The sequence below is a fragment of the Oculina patagonica genome, chromosome 7, assembly GCF_052425735.1.
Source record: "Oculina patagonica isolate OP01 chromosome 7, crgOcupat, whole genome shotgun sequence".
NCBI lineage: Eukaryota > Metazoa > Cnidaria > Anthozoa > Scleractinia > Oculinidae > Oculina > Oculina patagonica.
In genome coordinates this window covers 14,478,839-14,501,022 of record NC_135764.1, presented here as the reverse complement: position 1 = coordinate 14,501,022, position 22,184 = coordinate 14,478,839, and the positions used below count along the sequence as shown (strand labels likewise).

Genomic DNA, 22,184 nt, shown 5'->3' with positions numbered 1-22,184 from the left:
AGAGTACCGTCATATATTGAAAATTTCCTAAACGCCATAACGTCCTTTTCTATGATGGCGTATAATGGTAGACATCGCCAGCAAAACTACAGAAAGCCCATCACAATCGTTTGAAAGTACACTTGTAAAATGGAAGGCGAGCGCGCTGAAACCTGCTGATTTGTACATTGAATTCCAGATCAGCCGAGAGTTCTAGTAGATTCGAGCCATATTGAAATGCCTTCTCGTTTTTGTTCTCGGGTAAACTCTTGCGGTGCCTCTCTCCACTTAAAAGTTTAGGAAACCTGCAAAAATGGCTTGGATGGTTTACGATTGACTAGCATCGATGGACTAGTAACAAATCATTTTTTTTCCTAAGCTTGATTTAGATACGGGATTTACACTTCCCAAGCTAAAGTAACTTCCTTTTTATCCAAGATACAAACAGGTTGCCCCATTTTTCAGCTCGCCAACAGTCTGTTCATTCAATTCGCACTCGATAACAATGTCTTTGGTCGTTGGGAGTTTTCTCGCCGAACTCTTTACGTACCCAAATGTTTTTACATTGCCAAAGTTTAGTTGGTCCTTACTAATTGCTTAAGATTTGTCATTTTTGCCCTACAACCCCTCAGGGTCTCATATCAACAACAAAAGAGGTTTTGTTTTAGACCAATTTTCAGTTAGCGTGACCTGAGCCAATTTTAATACTCTCTTTCATGTTTCGCACCACTGATCAAACCTAACTAAATCATACACGAACGAAAGAAAATAGATCAGATAGGTATATTATTTTAACTTGTGTATTTTTTCTTGTTGTTGCATAAAATCTGACACTTATCTTAGCTTTTAACTCAACCTTTTGCCTTTAATTGAAATCAATGTAAGATTTTTTTTTCACGTTTCCTCTGCTTCTTTTTTTGCAATTTATTAGCTTGAACAAGAATTGTTTCAGCTTGCGATTGCGAACAGTTAACGTTGATAACTTTTTCTCTCTTTTAACGAGATTGGAGATGAAAGATGAATTGTACTATAAATATTATCTTTGTATTCGTGTCATTCGTGATCAGAGCGCCAGAGGACAATTTAAAATAGATTGTGTTCACAGTCCGTTTTGCACGATAGACTTTATGGCATGCAAGCACTTTATACCAAAATTGCAATCGCGTTACGCGCTGGGGTGCAAAATAAAGAAAAAGAAAAACGACTTTTCTTGGCTTGTGATCAACAGGCTAATACGAGCGTTTCTACAAGTCTTGTTTACTTGAGAAATGAAAGGAATTTTGAAGCGACAGTTATTCTGAACTGATCAATTTGGCGGCAAATGTTTCTACTTTGTTTCGGAACTAATTCCGTTAGAAATGCAAATAGCAGTGTTCTTCGGGCCGTTGCGAAATCCAGAATGAAACACGTCATAAGAAAGTGTCACGGAAAGTTTGAGAAATTCACTTGTTTTTTCGTTTCTAATGGTTCATTATATTCGTGGAACGTGGTGAATACATGTATCACACTAAAAATGGAAAACCAAAAGCGATGAGAAAAGCATGATACTGGAAAGCTATGCTCATTTTTAATTAATTCGTATGTAAAGATAATAATTATAATGATATATATAAATATACAGCCGATTAACTAGTTCAGCGTGTCATGCAATAATTAATCATAAATACAGTGAAGTTTAAAGGTGAGGTGAAGTTTACATTTCGGATACAATATCTGGTTAAAGGTAAGCCAGCCAGTTAACAGAACGGTTCTTAATCAGGCCTTGAAAGTTCATCTTCTGCAGAGGGAAATTTTATCATAACTTCGGCGCATTTTCCTTCCTTTTTTTAATTTCGATTGTCTCTGCTGTCTCTGTGTCGGGAAAGCATAAACAAAATTCCAAATCTTTTCAGCAGATTTCGTACAATATGTAGCACCGGCGCCGCTACTGAACTAGTAGAGAAAGCTTATAATTAGACCTTTGTCTTGCCAGCTAGCTAGTAGACACGTATACTTTAGCGTTTTTAAAATATCCACGGGAGATCGTCATCACAGTCATTGTCAAACACCGATTTTGTTAGTGTCTTTCGTGCACTTATTCCAATGCATGCCAGTGAATGGGAGTCACCATCTGAGTGGAGGAATACACTCGGTGATCAGTTGTCGAACTAAGAACTTTTCCCTACTACGATGATAGTGGAAATGATAACTAACAATTTAAGCTATAACTCCATATTTGGCGAAGCCAGGTGGACGGCAAGGCACCGTGCAAGTTTTATCAATGATCACTCCTTGGAGTTTTTGAAAGTGCTCATCCAGTTTTTAACGTGCTAGCTTTCTGCAATTGCTTTTGAAGAGTATCATTATTCTTGCTGTAGTTAGACGTAAAATTGATTCTTATCTTTGTACATCACATCGGTGCATCGCTGATATGCATAAAAACAGCAGTACTGATTTAAGAAACAACGTCTCGTGATTTCTGGTATTGTATAGATAAGGACATAGTACTACTTCGCATGATTTTCACTGGTGGAATTCATTAAATTCCTCGTGGTATTCAAATTTAGCGCACACTCAAGAAAACGTTTCCCTCTTGACATTGAGATAACGCTGATTGCGCATTTTTTAAAAAAGCGTGTTATTGTCTGTTTAGCGACTTGCCGCTTCTTTATGTTAAAGCACCTCTGCCTACTTAGCTCAGTGACAGCGTCATTCCTTGACATCTCTCCCATTTTAAAAGGGAGTCTATTTTAATTATCAAGAAGCATCTAGGTCTGAACACATATTTTGCCTACATATGCAGAATTTACTTTCGATAAAAAATTCCCACGGGCTCGGCCAATGAGATAACAAATACGCAACATTGGCACAATTTTCGTTTATATACCATTACTTACTAATTAAATCCTTACAAATTTTCCGTTATTAGAATTAGATAGTCTTTTTAAGGCCGCAGAAATCACCTTCTGCCAGTTTTCAGTTTATTTTAATAAAACCAAACGCGCCAAAACATTCAGTTCAGGAGGTCACTGCTTTCTTGGAAAAACAGGAAGCCGTATTGGGCGACAAGTGACAGATGTTTTTTTTTTAAAGTCTTCGGCCATCTCTGTATTAAGGACTATATTTAAAAGGGGAGGATGTTTCTTTGTGTGCTGTCCGTGTGTGTTACTGCGAAACATGATTTGTAGAAAACCGTGTATTTTGACAAAGCATTTGTCATTAACAAGTGGAAGGAAGGCTTTCTAGGTATTTTTGCTTATGTAAGCAGAATCTGAGTGCTTTTGCTTTCGACAACGTGTCATCGATTACAATTCATATCAAATGCGCCAACAAAGGTTTTACCGACAGCGGGAGCTCAGCCAATCGGATCGCACCATTCGGAGCTAGATCTACTAGTGGAATTTTACCTAAATCTCAATAGATGAACAATGTTTGTTTCTATTCTAACGAAATCTGAAACAACAAAAACATGAAAACATTCAAATAAATTGGCTTCCTTAAACAGAATGGAACCATCACCTGCGTTTCTATTTCAAAGGCCCCACTTGAAAAGCCTCGCCTAAGTTATCCCTGTGGCTAACACTATAATAGAAATAAATTGAGGGCGGTCACAAAGACATTCTTCACTTTGTTGAAAGTATTTTTACTAAACATCAGTGCTGAAACGGAACTATATTGCAACATCGATTTGTTCCGCTCTGTGTGAATGCAAACGTATACATGTAGATAAGACTGCATCTCAAACTACTAAGTATCAGTTACGCCCAGTCGTTGAACTGGACTCAGTGACACAAGGAAAAACTTCGAAAGGTAAGTATCGGCAGTTTCATGTTAACCAATTTTCAGATCAGAGTACCGTCATATTATGAAAATCTATTAATGATGGAACATTATTTTCTATGATGGCATAAAACAGTAGATATAGCCAGAAAAAGTGCTGACAATTAATCGATCACAATCGCCTGAACATACATGTAGTGCTAGGTTCATATACCCTTAAAATAGAAGAGGTTGTAACTTCTTGATTAGTGCTTTGGATTCTAGATCAACCAAGAATTCAAGTTTAGAGCTATTTTCAAGGTTCCTGTAGATAAATGTTTGGACACCTTTCTCTCGTAGTGCCTCTCTAGCTAAAAATTGGAGCTGAAACCTGACAAAAACACAAGGGTTGGCTTACGAAAGACTTGCATTCCATGCAGGTCGTGAAGCTGCAATAATTCTCTCCTAGTCTATACTTAAAAAAACGGCTTTAAGTATAAGGTCATTACTCGGTAACAGTATCCTTGGGATATTGAAATTTTCTCGCTAAACTTTTTGCCTACCGGAATGATTTCACTATGACAGGTTTTAGGTAATCCCGTATACTAATTGCTAAAATATTTTCTATTTCAACGCCAAGATGATTGTCACGAAAGAATAGCTTTGGATGATGTAAAGACATATCAGTTTTGTTTGCTTACCTCCAACGATTTTTCCTCTTTCTCTTTCGCCCATTTTCTTCGAATTCGCTACAAGAACTATTTTTAAGCCGTTCTCAATTGAGTAAAAAAGCGTGAGCCAAACCAAAAAAGTGATCTGCCTAAGTTTACATTAGAATTTACCCTGCCTTAATTAGTATAATGTTGCTAAGCATAATCACATCAGTGGAACTCAAATCCTTGAAACGAATCCTTTTAGAGAACACGTAACATTTTATACAGACCAAAATTGCCAATAAAGCATAAAGCGTGAAATAAGAATAAAGATTTCTAACAACAGTTTTGTATGAACTTTTTCTAAGGCAATTTTGGTATCTAAGCGTGTAATAGAAATACTGTTACCAGATAACAATCTCGGCGGTAAATTGGTCTGATTTTGCTTAAAAAAATAATATTTAAAAGTTACATTTTCAGTTCAAGAAATTTATTTATTGGGCTCACCTTCTAGCAACTTCCATGATAAATTTACTGCTGAAACGGAAGTATAGCGTGGCATCCTTTTGTTCTTTCTCAGTGAGTACAAAAACTACACATCAAACTAAGCTAGTATTGCCATACTTGATCTGCTATTAGTAATCGAAAGAAAGCCTTCGAAAACTTTAAGGAAAGACTCGTAGTTGAGAAATGAAACCAGGATTTTTCGTACTCGACAAACTCGGTCGCAATTTCGATGTTGGAAATTTCTACCTTCTCTGTTATTATATACGTGCGAGTATAAAAAACATACACTATTGACCGTTTGTTAAATAGGTCATAGAGGGTCCTCATTGATACGATTCAATCACATGATGTATCATTCAGCGATAGTTGACTCAATAATGTTAACTGCAGCATTTTTGCATATGTTTATTCGTATTCTTTTTGATATGTAACGCACACCCATAAACATAAATATATCAAGAAATTAGTTAGGCAAAGTGCGACTGGTTTGTATCATTGCCTGAATACAGTATCGATTGTTACTTCAAATACAGCAGAACAAAAATACTAAGTGAAGAACAAATGGAGCTTTGTAACAATCGTTTAATTCAGCCAGTTCTTTATCAAAATACAAAAAGCACAACAATATAATCGTTTCCTTTTCGTTTAAATGCTTAGGAAAACTAGATCCCTTAATGATCATTTATATAACTATTCGCCCACCTGATGTCATCTTGACGTGTCCAATAAGAGCATAACAGTACTTGTCATGGATACTTTCTGTTTCTCTGGCTGCCTCTGTAGGAAAATGCAATACCACGAAATACCACGACGGTTGCATGTTGTTAAAGCATGCTGTTCCGCTTCACAAAAGTCTGTCCAAGTTGAATGAACTTGCAGTCGTTTTCATGATATTTGGCGACTACTTATGTTCAGTGAAGTTAGCTAGTCGTGATTGAACAGAAGTCGACTTATTGATTACATCATTTTTTTTTTGCCTTCAGTCTTTCGTTCTTTGCTTCGCAAATGAACCTTCACTTGAACAATACAAAGGAACTTGATGATTATGCATAACCTGTTCCTTTATTTGTAACAATACAGAATACAGGGCGTTTTAACCGCTTGGAATCCAGTGCCGACATTTGCATTAGTATAGCTCCTAAAAATGCTTGCCTATGGCAAATTTAGCAATGTCAATCAATGTAATGTCAATCAATCCTTTCACAGCGGGTAGTCCCATTACTTTTGTTCCAAATTCCTTCCTCGTTCTTTATTGCTGAAACGGAACCTAATTGCTGCATAGTTTTGTCCGTTATTACTTGAATTCGATGCTTTTCGTTATACACCGTAAAATAATCCACCAATAACTTGACTTCTTAGTGCCAATTCGCTAATATGTTTACAAAGAAAAGTTAAGAGTGACATGGTTTGCCATGTGACAGCATTACATCACTAGCTGTCCCAAGCTGCGTTCGTGTCCACATAACAAATATGCCATGCCTACGAAATTAACGAGATCGATTGAAGACTTCAGACTTTTATAAATTTCTAATTGTTGGTGACTTGGACGAACGTTACCGATTAACTCTCGAAGTTTCCGATTATTCCCCGAAGACTTCCGTCTACTTTCGAAATATTACCAAAGATTATCCAAGTGTCATCCTTGTCATTTTCAAAACGTTTTCGAAGATTGCCAAACAGTTACGCGAAGATTTTTTAAAGATTTGTAGCAAAATAGTCAGGTTAATAAGGTCACCCGTACGAATGGCGCACTTTGAAAAATATTCACTCTAATTCAAGTAATTTTAATTCAATTAAATTTATCCAGTATAAATCGAAATTACAAACTTTGTCTTTTAGTGAAAATCACTTACCCTCTGCTTCAAATGAATGGCTCAAAGCTGCCCGAAGCAGAAGCGAAAGAAAGTGCACTCATGCATTCATTCTCACATTCTCTTTTCTTTACTTCTGTTCGCACCCACTTTAATATTTTTACTCGTTTTATAAAGATATCATTTTGATTCATGTTCACAGTAATATTTATCGTGATTTTGCAAAGTTTGACATTAATATTTCATTTCTTGATCGGCATTTCCTTAAGTGGTGAGCCAGTGAGTTACAAAGAATGCAGTAGACACGTGTTGTGTTAAGATAGTACAGTTTACATCTGTTCTTGTCTTTCATGTATTTTGAATTCGAGAAAAGGTTTCAGAAACCTAAATTAATTACCGTAAAGCCTTGCCTCTGAAACATAGAAGCTTTTATTTACCATAATGCTCATCGGTGTGTTTTAGTGCTTAAATTACTGATGTATATATGAACTTGATCTGAACTCTTGTCTTTTTGTTAAATTGGTGGTAGGGAGGGATCGTACGTGCTTTGATTAATGTTTTGTGTAATCACCTTACACAGCTTACGTGAACTTGAAAAAACTGATGAAATCTTTTACCACGTAAACGTTTCGGAACTTCCAAACTTGCCTTTTGTTCGCTCTTTGTGTGGCGCAAAAACGTAATCTCTTCCTGGAGGTAGATTTATTACAGTTAATCCGGAAAAATTAATTAAAGAAGTCTATTAACAAACACCGCTTTAACATGTTAATAAACTTTCCAAGATATCTTGGCAGTAATGCTTGCGATGCAACTGACGTTCTGGCTATTAAATAAAAAAAAAAATAAATCACGTTATTTAACTAGTGTCTTCTATCCGCGTAATTTCCCTTTCAAATATTTTATCTTATACGAAATGCGAAACCGGTTATTATCTAATCAAGAACTATTAAACACTTTTAATTAAAAAAGCAATCATTATGTGCTGTTATGACCACTTTTGTTAAATTGCAAATCGCAAAACTAAACAGATCACTTTCCAATAATTACCAGAGATCGACGTGGTTCGTTCAGCAACAAATATGATTTGCATCATAGGAAAATGTTCAATCTCTAGATACTTATGCATCTAAAGAAAAAAGTTTGGGTTGTCTCAAGCTTTAAAAGAGGACGCCCTTTTTCAGTTTCTCACTTCTGCAGATTTATTAAAATTCCTATTGCCTAACCAGACTCTAATCACAATGCGTGGAATCGTGCTAATTGTCATAAGCGTCGCTTATTTGACGGTGAAACTTTCAGGCACTTGTTGATTGGGAAGCAGCTAGAAGACGGCGGAAATATGAACAGCCTGTAAACCGCCAAGTAAGCCAATTTTTTTTAACTCAAGTTCGCTAACGAGAACTCATCTTTTCCACAACACTTTCGTGCAGAGATGAGTCATCGCTTTAGTTATTTTGTTGGCTGCACATGTAAAACCAATGCAAAAATCGCAGCAGTTAATTTCCGTTGACTAGAAGAAATATGTACCAGGGAAAAATTACTTTACGTTTTAATGGTCAAAAATCACTGCATTGAGTTTTAAGACTTTATTCCTCCACTTCATCATTTAACCATTTTCCTGATGGAGAATTGGGCTGTAGGCTCTCTTCCTCCAGACTATTTTGTCTTTCGTAGCTGACTATATTTTTACGCAATAGAAAATACAATAATGCAATACAATACAATCAATTTACTAATGTCATGACGCGTGATTAGGGTGCCCTCTCTATCCGAGCCAGAGGCTCATGTAAAGAGCGCATGATAATAATTAAAAAAGAGAGTATAAAAACAATGGGAAATAGTATAAGTAATAAATAATAAAAAACACCCTGGATTACGATCTTTAAAAAATGATAACTATGCTAAAACTATGTCGCTAAAAGACCTAAGATATACGGCAATAATTTCGCCTGCAGTAGGCAATTAAGTTAAAAAAGTCAAATGTTTTCAAATTATTTTGAAAGTCTCTCAAGCAAGAAGAATTTTTGATGTAAGAAGGGAGCTGATTCCATGCCATAAGTGCGTTTACTTGTAAGTGAACGAGTTTTGGTAATAGCGATTGTTGTAAGATGGTTGCACAAGATTTAATCCACTGTTCCTTAGGTTGTAATGAGAAATGCGATGTTGAAATAAGTCGGAGATGTAACTGGGTCCAATAAAAAGCAAGGGGACTGCATTGAGTTTTGAGATTATACTCCTTCATATTTTTAGACTATATTCCTTCCTATATTTTAAGACTATATATTCCTTTTCACGTGTCATCGGGACTTATTTTTGCTAAGTCACGTGTCAGGCATAACCCCTTTAAGTTACCACCCTGTTACCAGCACAATATAGTCAATAGCTTTTAACCAATCAGGACGCTCCCATGTAACATGAAAATATATATCATCAAAAGCATAAATGGCATGAAATCAAAAATCATATATATCATCAAAGGCATTAAAACGTTAACAAGACTACCGAAGCCTGACTGGCTTTTTTTTAAAATGCAAATCACCTAAATTTAATTAAGTCACTATTTGCAGTCCTTAAATCAAAAACACCATGCCAAAATTTCTCAATTACATTTTCAATTTTCAAGTGTCGGTATCTGTGTGTTAGGAAACCTGATCAGACAGTATAGAAAATAACCACCACTTATTTCATAAGAACAATTGTACAAATGAATGGGGGGCGGTATCATGGACATTCTTGCGACACCCTTTTTTCTTCTCTCTTACGACATAATTGTCCACTCTGTCTTAATGCACGCACAACCTACATATATAAAGAACTGCATCTTAAACTACTGAGTACCAGTTACGCCCAGTCGTTAAACTGAGTAACTAACACACGGACTAGCATCGTAAGGTTAGTATTGAGAATTTTTTTTTACATGATAGCAACTTTTTAAAGGGGAGTACCGTCTAATACATTTGCAATCCATAAGAAATAAGACGTCTTTTTCCAAGATGGCATAAAACACTAAATATGCCGGCAGAGTTGCAGACAATTAATTTATCGCTGTAGCCTATCAAGATGTTCTTTCGTTTCAGATCATTCGAGAGTTCTAGTTTAGAGCCATTTTGAATGTCTTTCTGTTTTCTTTCGTGGGCAAGACCTATTTAGAGGTTTCCCTTGGTTACTTTAATTTGTACATCACACAAAAATTACATAACATAAAGTGGCACAGCGCTCCTTTGCCCCTCTCTCTCTGTGCGCTGCGGACCCTTGCCGGTAAGACCGCTAAGACTATAGCATTTTTTAGTGAAATGCAAATCACGAATCACGAGCCTATCTTCCTTTGAATCTCCTTTGTTTCTTAGACCATTTTTTGCAGGAATCATGTATTTAGTGTACACTAGAAAACGAGCTTTTTGTGCGTGGCATTTACCTTTTAATGGCTTAGTAGCAAGACTTGAACTCTCAGGCGAGTTTACAGTGCGAGAAAAGTCCTTAAACGCATGACTCGCTCGAGCCGAAATACAGCTTCCTCCACATAAAATAATAATAATCTAATAAATCAGTCTTGGCTTCATGTTTCGTGTCATTTGCCTTACTTTTAACGGACGTTTTTAGCCGGAATCACGAGACACGGTCCTCAAATTGAACTGGACATGCGTTTTGCTGGACTGGCAATTCAGGGTGACCGCCAAGTTTGAGCTGTTTTCACGTGTCATCAGGACTAACTTCTGCTAAATCACGCGTCACGCATAACCCCTTTACCACCCTGTTACCAGCACGAAATAGTCAATAGCTTTTGACGAATCAGGACACTCCCATTGATCTTTTGTCCTTTCTTTAACAGTTAATAAGTGGTAGCACAAATAATATTTATTGTTTCATTGACAGGTTCTGGTGAGCACAAATTTAACATGCAGAACACCGCGGATAAAATCGCCGTGTCAATGGAAAGTGGTATGTTTGTTTTGCTTTTATTAGTAATTTGCATGGCATTTTTGGCTTTAAAAATACACCAGGCCAGCTTAATACCCACTCCAAGGAGTGAAATAAACTTGGACTGGTTTAAAGACCTCACCTCATTATAACCTCTAACATCAAAGATGGTCGCTTAAGTGATTGGAACGTACGTTTTATTACAATCTTAAAAAGGTGGCTCCGTATTTATTCCAGGCGCACTTGTCTATGTCAAACTTTAATTTGTGTCATAATTTTTCCCACTTTCCGACTTTTCTGGAGGCAAATAACATTTACTTAATACATGAAATAGCCAAGTTTCAGGAAAATTGTTGGCGAAAGTATTCCTTTATCTTCATAGCCATCGCGTCAAAACCAAAAACATCATGACGCAAAATTTCACAGGGACGAGTGCACCTGGAATAACTACAGAGCCACCTTAACGGCATCAACTCGGGACCTACTCTTGTTTTGGATAGGCCTATGCAAGTCTGCTCTTAAACGCAACATCGCTTCTCCAAGCGTTTTCAAGCAAGCTTGGACTATTTAATAAAATGGATGTTCATCCAAAGACACCCCTCGTTATTGTTTTTTTTTTCTCAACAGGAATCGATCTCACAGATCTGTCAAGTAGTGAAGGGTAAGTATGGCATTCGTATTTTGGCATTTTCAGTTTGCTTTTCTTTACTTGCTTGTTAGGAATATTTATCTTCCAAAAAAATCCAGAGAAATTAAACAATCTTGAAATAAGGATTTGTTTTGTAAAAAGTACACTTTGGATAGCCTATGTAAGAAATTGGTCGTTTTCCTGTCCCTTTTTGTAAATGCAACCTACATTTGTATGATATGCTTTTGAAAGTTCTCGTGAATGTCATAATATTCCGTCATGATGCAGCAATTAAAGGGAGAACGAAAAGATGAGCTCCTTATCCAACGCGTGTCTACTATTATTTTTGTATTGTTCGTTTGCAAGGATGCCAATTTACGTTTTAGTTCCTCCTATTGAAAAACTAAACAAAGAAACAAATGTTTGTGTGCTAGCCTTTAAACTCGACTGATACGTGTATTAAACGACTCACATATTATCAATCTTGTATTAAAAAAGGCGGTCATCAGAGGAAACGTCATCCACAAGTTCAGTGTTTGTTCCATTTGATGAGCTGATGGAAAAAGTTGGGACATTTGTTCGAGAAAAGGGAATATTGGTAAGATTGTCAACTATATCAGTGGTTAGACCATCCCATTACTAGTCAAGAAAATTTAAAATAAGTTTACGAGACTTAGACCTCACAGAAAAAGAAATTGTATTGTTTGCAATTGTATGAAGAGTGCCCTGAACAGTTCCTGTTTGGGACGAGTAAAATTAGATGGTCCTTTCAAAGCCAAAGGTTCTTGCATGGCTGGGGCTCCTTAATTGAGTTTTCCCCAAGAGGATTGTACAAGGTTTTAAATGTCACTTTATTCAAAATTAAATTGAATTTTGAATGACGATGAATTTTAAATTTTTGTTGGACAAATTTCTGTTGCTGCTGTTGTTGTTGTTGTTGCTATATCAGTTTCACTCTGCTTTTATTTAATTGAAGGTGTTAATATAACAGAACCATGGGATTCAACTGAAGATAATCTCTTTCTGTTGTTTTTTTTATTTAAGCTAGAGGACTACTTTCATGAATATGATCCGCTGAGGAAAGGATCTGTTAGTGCCAGGGACTTTGTGAAGGCCTTGAAGGAAGTATTTCAAGAACTTCTAACAGATGAAGAAGTAGAAGAAATACAGAGCCACTACCGTGTTCATGGCAGTCCTGATAGCTGCAATTGGCCAAAGTTTCTTCATGATGCTGAAACTGGTAATTAAGATTGTGAACACAGTGTCTAAAAGAATTTTGCCTGTCAGACCACAATTTGTATGTGCCTTAAAACTTCCCTAACAAATTAAAAATAGAAAAAAACACCAACAAAATAGTGTTTAAAACTCCACAAAGAAAGTAAGGTTTAATTTGGCATTAATTGTCAGGCTGTATGTCTCCAAATTAGTTCAAATGACGGCTATTAAAAATATAAGAGAAAAGCAAGTCACCTTTAGTTTCAAATCACATCCATTTCAAGGTTTGATGTGACTAACAAAATGTAAAATTTACTTATTCATGCATGCTATCAATTATTTCCTGAGAACTGCTCGCTTAGTTCTTTTAATGTATACTCCTCGTTTTAAATTTTATGTACCTTTTTTGTTTCAACAGAGACTACTGCAGAGCCTCGCCATGCCACCACAGACCCAGAAAAAGAAGCAGTACTGAAGAGGGTTGCTGAGCTGATGAAGGGCAAAATGGATATGTCAAATCTGCTAGCCAGCACTCCTTCGCAGAAGTGTACCAGGTACTTAAAAAATATCGCGTACGTAGGTTGAGTTTGTTCTTGGTTCTTGTTTGTTGTTGGTTCACGCCCTTACTTCGATAATTTCTCTCCTGGTTCCCCGGTTTTTCATCCCTCCACAAAACCATAATTATTTTCAAATTCCAATTCGACGAGGAGAGAGGACACCCATGAAAACCAGCTTTAGCTGAAGTGGCTTCCTCTCTTACTATAATAATTTATTTTATTTATAGTTATAATATATTAAGATATGGATTTACTTCTTGAACTTGAATAGATAAAATTTGTAGACGCTCAACTCTGAGAGGAGCAGTGATTATAATAATGATCAAAAGTAGAAAAATTTCAATTCATCGTTTTTTTTATTTAAAAAAAAAAAAAATAAAAAGGGGCCCAAAAAAAAAAAAAAAAAAAAAAAAAAAATAAAAAAAAAAAAAAAAAAAAAAAAAAAAAAAAAAAAAAAAAAAAAAAAAAAATTAAAATGAACAATTTTTAAGGTTTGATTTAAAAATATTTACATTAATACGTGTCCACCAATAGTTGCGACAACGCTGTTTCGTATGGTAAAAGGATGACCACACTCATCAGGCAATATAGATTTATAGATATTAACCCTTGAATTATCTTTACATAACGTTGATCTTCCACGGATCAGACCATCTTCAAAGAATGGTCCATGGGCATGTTATATTATCGCCTCTTGTTAGTAACGCTAAGTATGAAATCACAGAACTTTCATTCCTGATTAAAACAATGCATTTGTCTACCAGGTAATCGTGTTACATTATATTGCAATTACATAAACACCCTAACTGTTATTTTTTCATTCGCAGCAATAAATCTAATGATGATGAATTCGATACGCAAGCAGAAGAATTCTTTCGCCTTCTTAGTGTTGTTACTAACAAAGAGGATCTAAAGGTTAGTTTCCTAATTTTTTTTAAAGGTGTCGCTTTTTGATGCTTAGGTTCAATCGGGGTGGTTAACTGTGATTTCCATGGCCAGTTGTCTGTATATAAAAAAAGCAGGGTCACATATGGAATAAAATAGTCCTCCGTACACCTAAAGCCCTTAAAGTTTGTCCGTGGTACATTTTTTTAACAACCTGTCTTATTAAACTTGTAGATTGTCATGGATATTTATACAGATGAGATGGGTTTCAAGTACCAAGAGTTATTGCACGATTTGCAGGTGAGCTAATATATATTCTCTTTTATTTAATTTACATTCTTGTAGAAGTACATAAATCGTCTTTATTTTACGAGGGTAGCACGTAACAGTCTTGCGACTGACAAACCTGCGGCCCTCGGATTCCCGATCGAATAGGAATTTAGAAGTGTTGATTTTAGAAGTGATTGAGTACATATACTCAGGCTACAAATAAAATAAAAAATCATGCCTCATACAACAAGCCATTATATACAGCAAATATAATACTTATTTATTTATCATAGGATTCGATAAATGTTAAGCGAACCTCGTCAGTAGCGCATTTTTATGCAGCGGAAAAGAAAAATAACAACATAAACATGTAATAAACAATACAGACTATTTCGATTATCGATCCCTAACATAACATAACATAACATAACATCATGAACTTTATTTAAACTCGAATTTTAGAGTAGCCTGAAAAAGGCTAATATCGTCGAGAACATAAATTGTATAAAAGGGAAAGGACACTTAGAACCAAATATAAACAAACTTCGTCAGAGCAGCCTTAAATACAAAAGCAGGCATTTTATATTGTCAGTCAGTGAAATCACGCCTTGAATAAAAATCTCCTCAGTAATAACGTAATGGGATAAACGGTTCAAGGCTTGAGGTTCTCCTGATTGGACATTAAAATCAAACAGCAATGAGGTCGTGTTCAAAATTTTAACTTCTTACTTGATAGACGCATACTTTCGACATCTTAACTGAGTAACCTTTCTCTAGAGGCCTTGTTGCTACATGTACTTAAATCTATTATTTTGCAAGGCCTCACTCAATAGCACCTTTGGTGATGTGAGCTCCCTGGATAAATAACATTATTATTAAATAATTATATGTTAAAACATTTGAAGTTAAACCATTCGTCGAATTTAACACTGCCATCCAAATACACAATGAATTATTGTCAATTTTGTTCTTGAATATATATTTAATATATAATATAATATATATTTTTCTAACAACGGCAAATATATATAGGAATAAAATTGAGGTTTATTATGATACTAATTTGTGAATATGTATTTTGAAGGAGGTTGGAGATAACCACAAAGAAGCCAGGCATCTTTCCAAAAGGAGCAAGATTTCACCCCAGGCACCAGATTTTCTGATTGAAATTCCTGAAGATCAAAGACAGTCGTCCCAGAAGCCGAAAGACACCATCAATCTCAGTCGAAGGCCATTTACTATTTCATACGAAGCCTTGGTTTGGATCGTATTTCTGGTCTTAACAACACTGTGCATTGTTGACCACTTCGTTCTCAAAGGAGACGTAGTGCTTGGAAGGAGTGGAAAACTCCCAGGACGTCTATGGGGAACTAACATAGGCGAGACTCTCACCAATATCGTGTGGGCTGTCACGGCGCGCCTTCTTATCACCTCACAGAACTTAATGTTCTACACGATGTTGTGGTGCTTTTCAAACTTCATCAGCGAAGTCGCTCCAAAGTGGATCACGATTGACGGAATCCGGGAAGTTCATTCGAGAATGCACACATTTGCAGGGATCTTCCTGATTGCCATCCCGTCCCTTGCCCACGTTCTCGTTATCTTCGTTCCACCCCTCATTGACGGTACAGACCTGAAGTATTATCCACCAAGTACGTTCAACTACAGCAATTCTCCAGGTCACATGAATTGGTCAAAGTTCTGGGATCCTGCTGCTGTTCAAGGGTGGACCTTCAACGACCACACGGGGGTTCATCTAACCGCGGACGAGATCTACCGGTTTGTGCTCATGATCGTCATATTCTGCCTCTTCTTCCCCCTGAGCAGATCGAATTACGCCAACCAACGAAGCTACTCCTTGGCAATGGCCTTGCATGTATTTGCCGGAATCTGGTACGCTGTTGACAACATTCGAAAGATCACCCATGGCCTGGCACATTTCGTCAATCTTCCCATGCTGATCATCTGGTGTATCGACAGAGTGCTCTCCATCTGGGTCTATCGGCATCATCGTGGTCGTATTGTGCGAAAACAAATCATTGGAAACAACGAGTACCTGGTCGTGTACATCAAACTGGACAAGGACGTGAAGCATGCTGTTGGCGATGTCTACTATCTTCTCCATGAAATGAAAGGTAGTACAGGAATACTTCCCCAACGGTCCCATCCCTTTACCACATTTGCCAATTTGTCGAAAGATTCAACATGGGACATTGGTTTTGTGATATCGATAATGGAAGACGATAAACAACTGTGCCTTCCTTGGACAAGGTGGCTAGCTAACAATGAGGAAACTTTTACTTTTCATGCCTGGGGACCCTACCGTTCATCTGTTTGGAGGTTGTACAATCAGCTGGTGGGCCCTCAGTCACCATCGCACCACGTTCTTTTGGCAACAGGGTCTGGCTGCGGCTATATCTTGGATGTCCTAAGCTTTCTGGCCTACCATTCAGAACCATCCCAGCACGGAAGCCAAGCAGGCAAAAAACTGAAAATCGACATTTTCTACTCGGTCCGATGTCAAGCATTTTACCATTTTCTGCGCAAACCTATCGACGAACTCCTGAAAAAGATCAAAGAAAAGAATGTTGCTTCCATAAACTTCCGATTTTATGTCACAAGTCCAGAGGAAGAAGAGGGCGAGAACGATACCACAGAAACTGACATTCACCTCATCAGTGGTCGAATAGATTTCGAAAAAGCTCTTAAATGTGCAACTAAGAAGTCTTGTTGTTACTTTGTTGGAAGACCAGAAATCGCCGAAAATGTTGAAAAAATCTGTGAGAAGAAAGGAATTAGGTTAGTGCAGGGCTACACAAACGGGCGAGGAAATAAAAGCGATCGCCCTTTGTTAATGAAGTACCTTAAAATAAGCTTTTGGGTCGTGTTTTTCATTATTGCTATCTGCGTGGTGGCAAGCGTTGTGATTGATGTTAGAAGCATCAAAGATTCTCTACAAGCAATTAATGCCTTAAATAAGACAAAATAATCGTCTTAAGATGTTTTTATGTGCGACAACTCAAGCACAAAAAACAGTGTACCGTTAGCCTTGTATCTACTCTTTGCGGCACAGCAGAGAAAATTGTACTGATTCACTTTTTTGACCAGGACTGTAGTAAGAATAGATTTCGTTTTCAACGTAGCTCTTTAAATGAGGCAGAAACTGTAATAACTGTAGCTAATTTGGGCACTAGTTTTTTTGTGGTAGCTTTTGACTCTCTTTTTTCCATTTTTTTTTGGCAAAAAACCGTTGTCCGTTTTTTTTTTTTTTTTTTTTGCGCAAAGGCTCAATACATAAATACTTAACCCTGTGCTTTTTTGCTGGTTTCAGTAGCAGCAAAGCACAGTTCAAAAATTTGTAATCTTAATTTACGCTCATAGAGCGGAGAAATAACAGCCTATTAACAACTAAGATTTCAGTGCAGAATTTATTAATTAACCCAGTAAAATTACATTATTTTGTCAATTTTCCATCAATTATTGAATATTCTTTTATTATATTTCAGAAGAGATTCTTTGAGAATTCATTCACAATTATTAAATTTAGCTCAAATTAGCTTATTTTGATAATTGCTTAGTTTTTGTTACATATTTATATGGGTTGTTATTACAACACTGTAGTAGAAAGTTGATGCGTCTGTACTGAAGGTAGTTATATCGTGTAAAAGAAAGGCCCATCTGTCTGGTAACGAAACAAAAAATGTTATTCTCGCTGAACATTGTAGTTCTAATAGAATTTGGCAGTGAGTTAGCTTGCAAGTAAACTGCAAATCAAAATATGTAATTAGTGTGGCTTTCTATTTACGATACATATATATCGCTCACGGGAGATATAAGCTCCTCGTAATTGTCTGACCCTATTTTAAACAAAATTTTAAGCTAGTTTTTTTAGTTCAAAAGAATAACTATGCGACATATATTTAGTGTGAACGAAAAACAAAATTTAAAATCACTTTGGTGGCCTTCTTATTTGTATTTTTTACCTGACAGAAATTTTTTTCAAATTTGTTGATGTTTAGTTTTAACCTTATTTAATGGATGCAGCTTGTTAAACGTGATCGTCAGAGGTCTTAGAAAACAATAAATAAGTTGTACTTAATAGTTTTGTGACTTTTACTAAATGACAACGAACTGGCCTTTAAATGAAAAACTTAATTTGACTACCAAAAGACGGATCAAAACTGACCGGTTGCTGTTGACAAACTTTAAACGAGTCTTACAGTATGAGTAAACAATGCCACGGTTAAATTTACCAACTAGTACCATTCGGCTTGTACGTACAACGAAACACCCCAGCTTTCCAACGAGATGTTAAAAGAGCTATGCATGGCATATTTTACTTGGAAGACCAAATCGAAGAAACCCCCAAAATAATAAATTTTAAGTTGGCAGAACACCAAAGAGCCTGACTAATTGTTGGATTGAGTATGCCTCTCGGGAGATTTTGACACCATTTTGATCTCTTGTATAGTTGTGAAGTTGAGTTAACATTGCAACATGTAAGTCAAGTTGCTCTTCTCCCGCCTCCATATCTCCGGGATGTAGATTGGTCGAAACAAGCTGTGCTTTCGTGACATACCCATCAAACATGTCGAAGCTTTCAGAAATAAACTAAAAGCATCGTTTAAAGGCCATGGTGAAAAACAATTTAAGGACCAATAAAGAGTAATTCCATTTGGTCGCGAAAACAGTGATACCTGTCACTGAAGCGAACAGTTTTCCCAAAGCGAATTCGAAGCTATAAGAAAACTGCGAGGTTCCAGGGAAAGTAAACCACAAGAGATCTAAACAAATATCCTAGCATAGCTTCACGCGTGTTTAAATAAAATTATTTATATTTCGTATCTATACGGGAGCCCGGGGGAGGGAAGGGGAGAGAAGTGGAGGGAAGGGGAGGGAAGGGGAGGGGAGGGGAAGGAAGTTATACCGTTTTCAGGCGGGAGGTTTATCAGAACCAGGCTCTGGATAGACACAGCTCTGCTCTGCTCTGCTCTGCTCTCCTCTGCTCTGCTCTGCTCTGCTCTGCTCTGCTCTGCTCTGCTCTGCTCTTCTCTGCTCTGCTCTGCTCTGCCCTGCTCTGCACTGTATCGCTCTGTCCCGCTTTGCCCCGCTCTGTCACGCTCTGTCCCTGCTCTGCTATGTTTTGAATAATCTTATTCGAAGGTACCAGGGATTATCAAAACAGATGAAAAGTGAAGCAAGCGTAAAACCTACAGTGGTGCTACCCAAAACATATCCAGCGCCGCCTATAGAGACAGTTATTGGAGTAAATATTTCCACGTCTACACCTGAAGTAAAGAATACGAGAGGAACGCAAAGACAACTACCGCCTACACCTGCGACTACTAAACAATCGAAAATTTCTGTCAGAATGGAAACGCCCCTAACCGCTTTGCCTGAAGAATCTGCGTACGCGATAATGATGGAAACACCACGAGATTCTAAACGCAAATAATTTATGTGAAACGCAGTAAAAAAACAAAAACGCCCTTAGTGGCAAGGTTACGCAGCAATAGACAATGGGAACCTTACTAAACCAGGAAAACCGGCTTTTATTCGGTGACTATATATACACAGCGGTTGTACGTTCACTTTCATTTACTTAACACGATGGCCACAAATATTGCAAACGATAATTTATCTACGAGAGTGATTGTATCGATAAGATGAAGCGTGCTTCATGGAATTCGCTAGCGTTTTTGGTCTACAATATACGCTGAACTTGAACTACGCCAAAACGACTATGAAAGAGAAGAAGGAAACTAGCCTTATTTCAGAAGATTTTTAAACTTGACTGTTATTTTGAAATATTCTTCTAAATCAAGACTACCGAAAAAGCGGTTTGGCCAGGTTTACTTTAGAAAATAATGGACTTAAAACAAACCCAAGTACGTTTCACAAAAGTGGGCTCATTAAACATTCATTATCGTATTAGAAACATCATTGACCATTACGTTCCACATTTAATATTTATTCATAGCGTCTTTGAGATTGTACACTTTGTCTATACTCAATAAATGTTTTTTATTTACTCCAAAAAAGTGTGAATTTTAATTCGCCATTTTGAATCTTTTTATCCGGCCTGAAAACTGGTTTGACTAGTTTGACCGTGTTCCCTGACTCTTACATCTGACGTGACACGTATCTCATTAAATATGTCGATGAACCAACATGACACGCATCTCATTAAACCAACTCTTAAACCTACGTGACATGCATCTCATTAAACCGGTTCTGGATATTCAGACCTCATTAACTCAGGCCTGTTGAATTCATGAATAAATTGGTCTAGTGTTTCCCGTATAACTACTACTGACTCTATATCTAGTCTTCTTATGAACTTAAGAAATTTGCATATTAAGTTATAAAACTACGAAATGACTGTAAAGCCAGTGTCCTAAGAACACTTAAAAACCGTTCTGCAAGTGTTTCTGGTGTGTACATTGAGTCATATGAAAGCAGGTTTTAAATAGATGTTATTTACAAGTTTCTGGTCGACTATACAGAAGTACTGTCGCTTCAGAGAAAGATTGTTGATTGTCTCGATGTGGTCTAATTACCCCTGGAATGCTCAAAGGCATCGTAAGAGATTCCTTAGTGCTTGGCGATAATTTCCACTGAAAAGAAAGCAGATGCAAGGATTTATGGCACAATTTGCGTGAAGCAAAGGGAAGGCAACCAACCGGAAGTAAAGGAAGCCACACTGAAACAATATGTGCGGCATAAAGAAATGCAGAAACCAGCCGATACTGAATGGCAGCCAGCATACTGCAAAGCCTACCACAATAGCAATAGCCATCTTCAGCACATTTCGTTCCCTTTTCACGCGTTGCTGTCCAGCGTTGGCCGATTGCTCGCCTGGAATCGTCTGTGACTTCAGCTTTGAATAGATGATAATGTAAAGCATGGCTATTAATACTAAAGGGTTATAAACTAATACAACAAGCATTGCTAATATGTAATTTTTATAAGATGAAGACTCTCCAAATACTTCATTCCACTGCAGTGCACACGTCAGCCCTCCTGGATCTTTAGCAAGTTTGGCGGCGAAAAGATATGGGGAGAAGATAGCCATCGCGACGATCCAAGTGGCGAGAATCAAGAACCGGCATAGCTTTGAACTGATGACCGGGGGACGGAGGGGAAATACCACAGCTCCAAATCGATCCACTGCTATCAGAACCAGGCTCTGGATAGACACAGCAACGGAGACTTCTGGTAAGAAGAAAATCAGCTTACATAGGGCCTGGCCAAGAGGACCACTGATCAGCCAGGAGTCAACGTACAACTCTGTTAGTTTCTTCGGGATCAGGAAAATCGGATAGAGCAGATCGGACATAGCCATGTTTACGATTAAAAAGTTGATGGGTCTTCTCATGGTTTTCGTCTTGTAGACAATTATTCCAATGGAGATGTTTCCAGCCAGAGAGACAACAAAGATCAGGCAGTAAGCGAAGATTGTTCCTATTCTTGCCGCTGCGGGATTGTAGCAGCTCGATGGCTGTGTACCGTTTATCGTTGTGTTCAACATTGTCGACTTGGGACACTGAGTAATAAAATGTTTGTAAACGAATTATATCTCAGTCTTACACAAGTTACGTTTTGCTCAGTTTCTTTTAACGCTGCTCTGTCTATTTTGCCTACTTTAAGTGGAGTCGAAGAAGAAGTCGTCTGATGTAGTACAGCAGGTGTCTGAGAGAGCATCAGTGAACTGCACGTAATAACATCGTGCAAATGTTTGACAGAAGCTTCCTGCTCAGGCTTCCCACTCAGTCAACAAACAAGGTAGATATTCTCCTTGTTTGGGAAAACTAAGCAAGTAAAGCCTCACCGCCTCTGCTGTAATAATAATAAAAGAAATTTTTAAACGCATAAACAGAGTCTCTATGAAATAAAACACGCACATTAAATTTTAATCGAGCACTCACGTTAAAACTGAACTTTACTAAATATAAATAAAAATTCACAAAGCTGCCGTCAATAAAGATGCTATCAAAATATAATGGGGTAGCGTTAAAACATTATT

The 22,184-nt window shown here is 37.2% G+C and overlaps 2 protein-coding genes across 2 annotated transcripts; one reads left to right on the top strand and one right to left on the bottom strand.

The window, feature by feature from the left end:
* Positions 1-3,700: 3,700 nt before the first annotated feature.
* On the top strand, positions 3,701-17,458 carry LOC144661740 (uncharacterized). Its single transcript, XM_078522561.1, has 9 exons — positions 3,701-3,768; positions 10,559-10,624; positions 11,231-11,264; positions 11,730-11,829; positions 12,276-12,471; positions 12,865-13,000; positions 13,831-13,918; positions 14,123-14,188; positions 15,243-17,458. Exons 2-9 carry the CDS (start codon positions 10,582-10,584, stop codon positions 17,145-17,147), a joined length of 2,568 nt encoding a protein of 855 aa, XP_078378687.1. The 5' UTR covers positions 3,701-3,768; positions 10,559-10,581; the 3' UTR covers positions 17,148-17,458.
* A 2,689-nt stretch (positions 17,459-20,147) lies between these two features.
* LOC144660105 (QRFP-like peptide receptor) lies at positions 20,148-21,962 on the bottom strand. Its single transcript, XM_078520663.1, has one exon. The coding sequence runs from the start codon at positions 21,687-21,689 to the stop codon at positions 20,730-20,732; it is 960 nt and encodes a 319-aa protein (XP_078376789.1). The 5' UTR covers positions 21,690-21,962; the 3' UTR covers positions 20,148-20,729.
* Between the last annotated feature and the right edge of the window lie 222 nt (positions 21,963-22,184).

Coding starts and splice junctions, on each gene's coding strand:
- LOC144661740 (XM_078522561.1), top strand. CDS start 10,582: ATGCAGAACACCGCGGATAAAATCGCCGTGTCAATGGAAAGTG. Junction 10,625..11,230: donor CGCCGTGTCAATGGAAAGTG/GTATGTTTGTTT, acceptor TTTTCTCAACAG/GAATCGATCTCACAGATCTG. Junction 11,830..12,275: donor TTCGAGAAAAGGGAATATTG/GTAAGATTGTCA, acceptor TTTTTATTTAAG/CTAGAGGACTACTTTCATGA.
- LOC144660105 (XM_078520663.1), bottom strand. CDS start 21,689: ATGTTGAACACAACGATAAACGGTACACAGCCATCGAGCTGCTACAAT.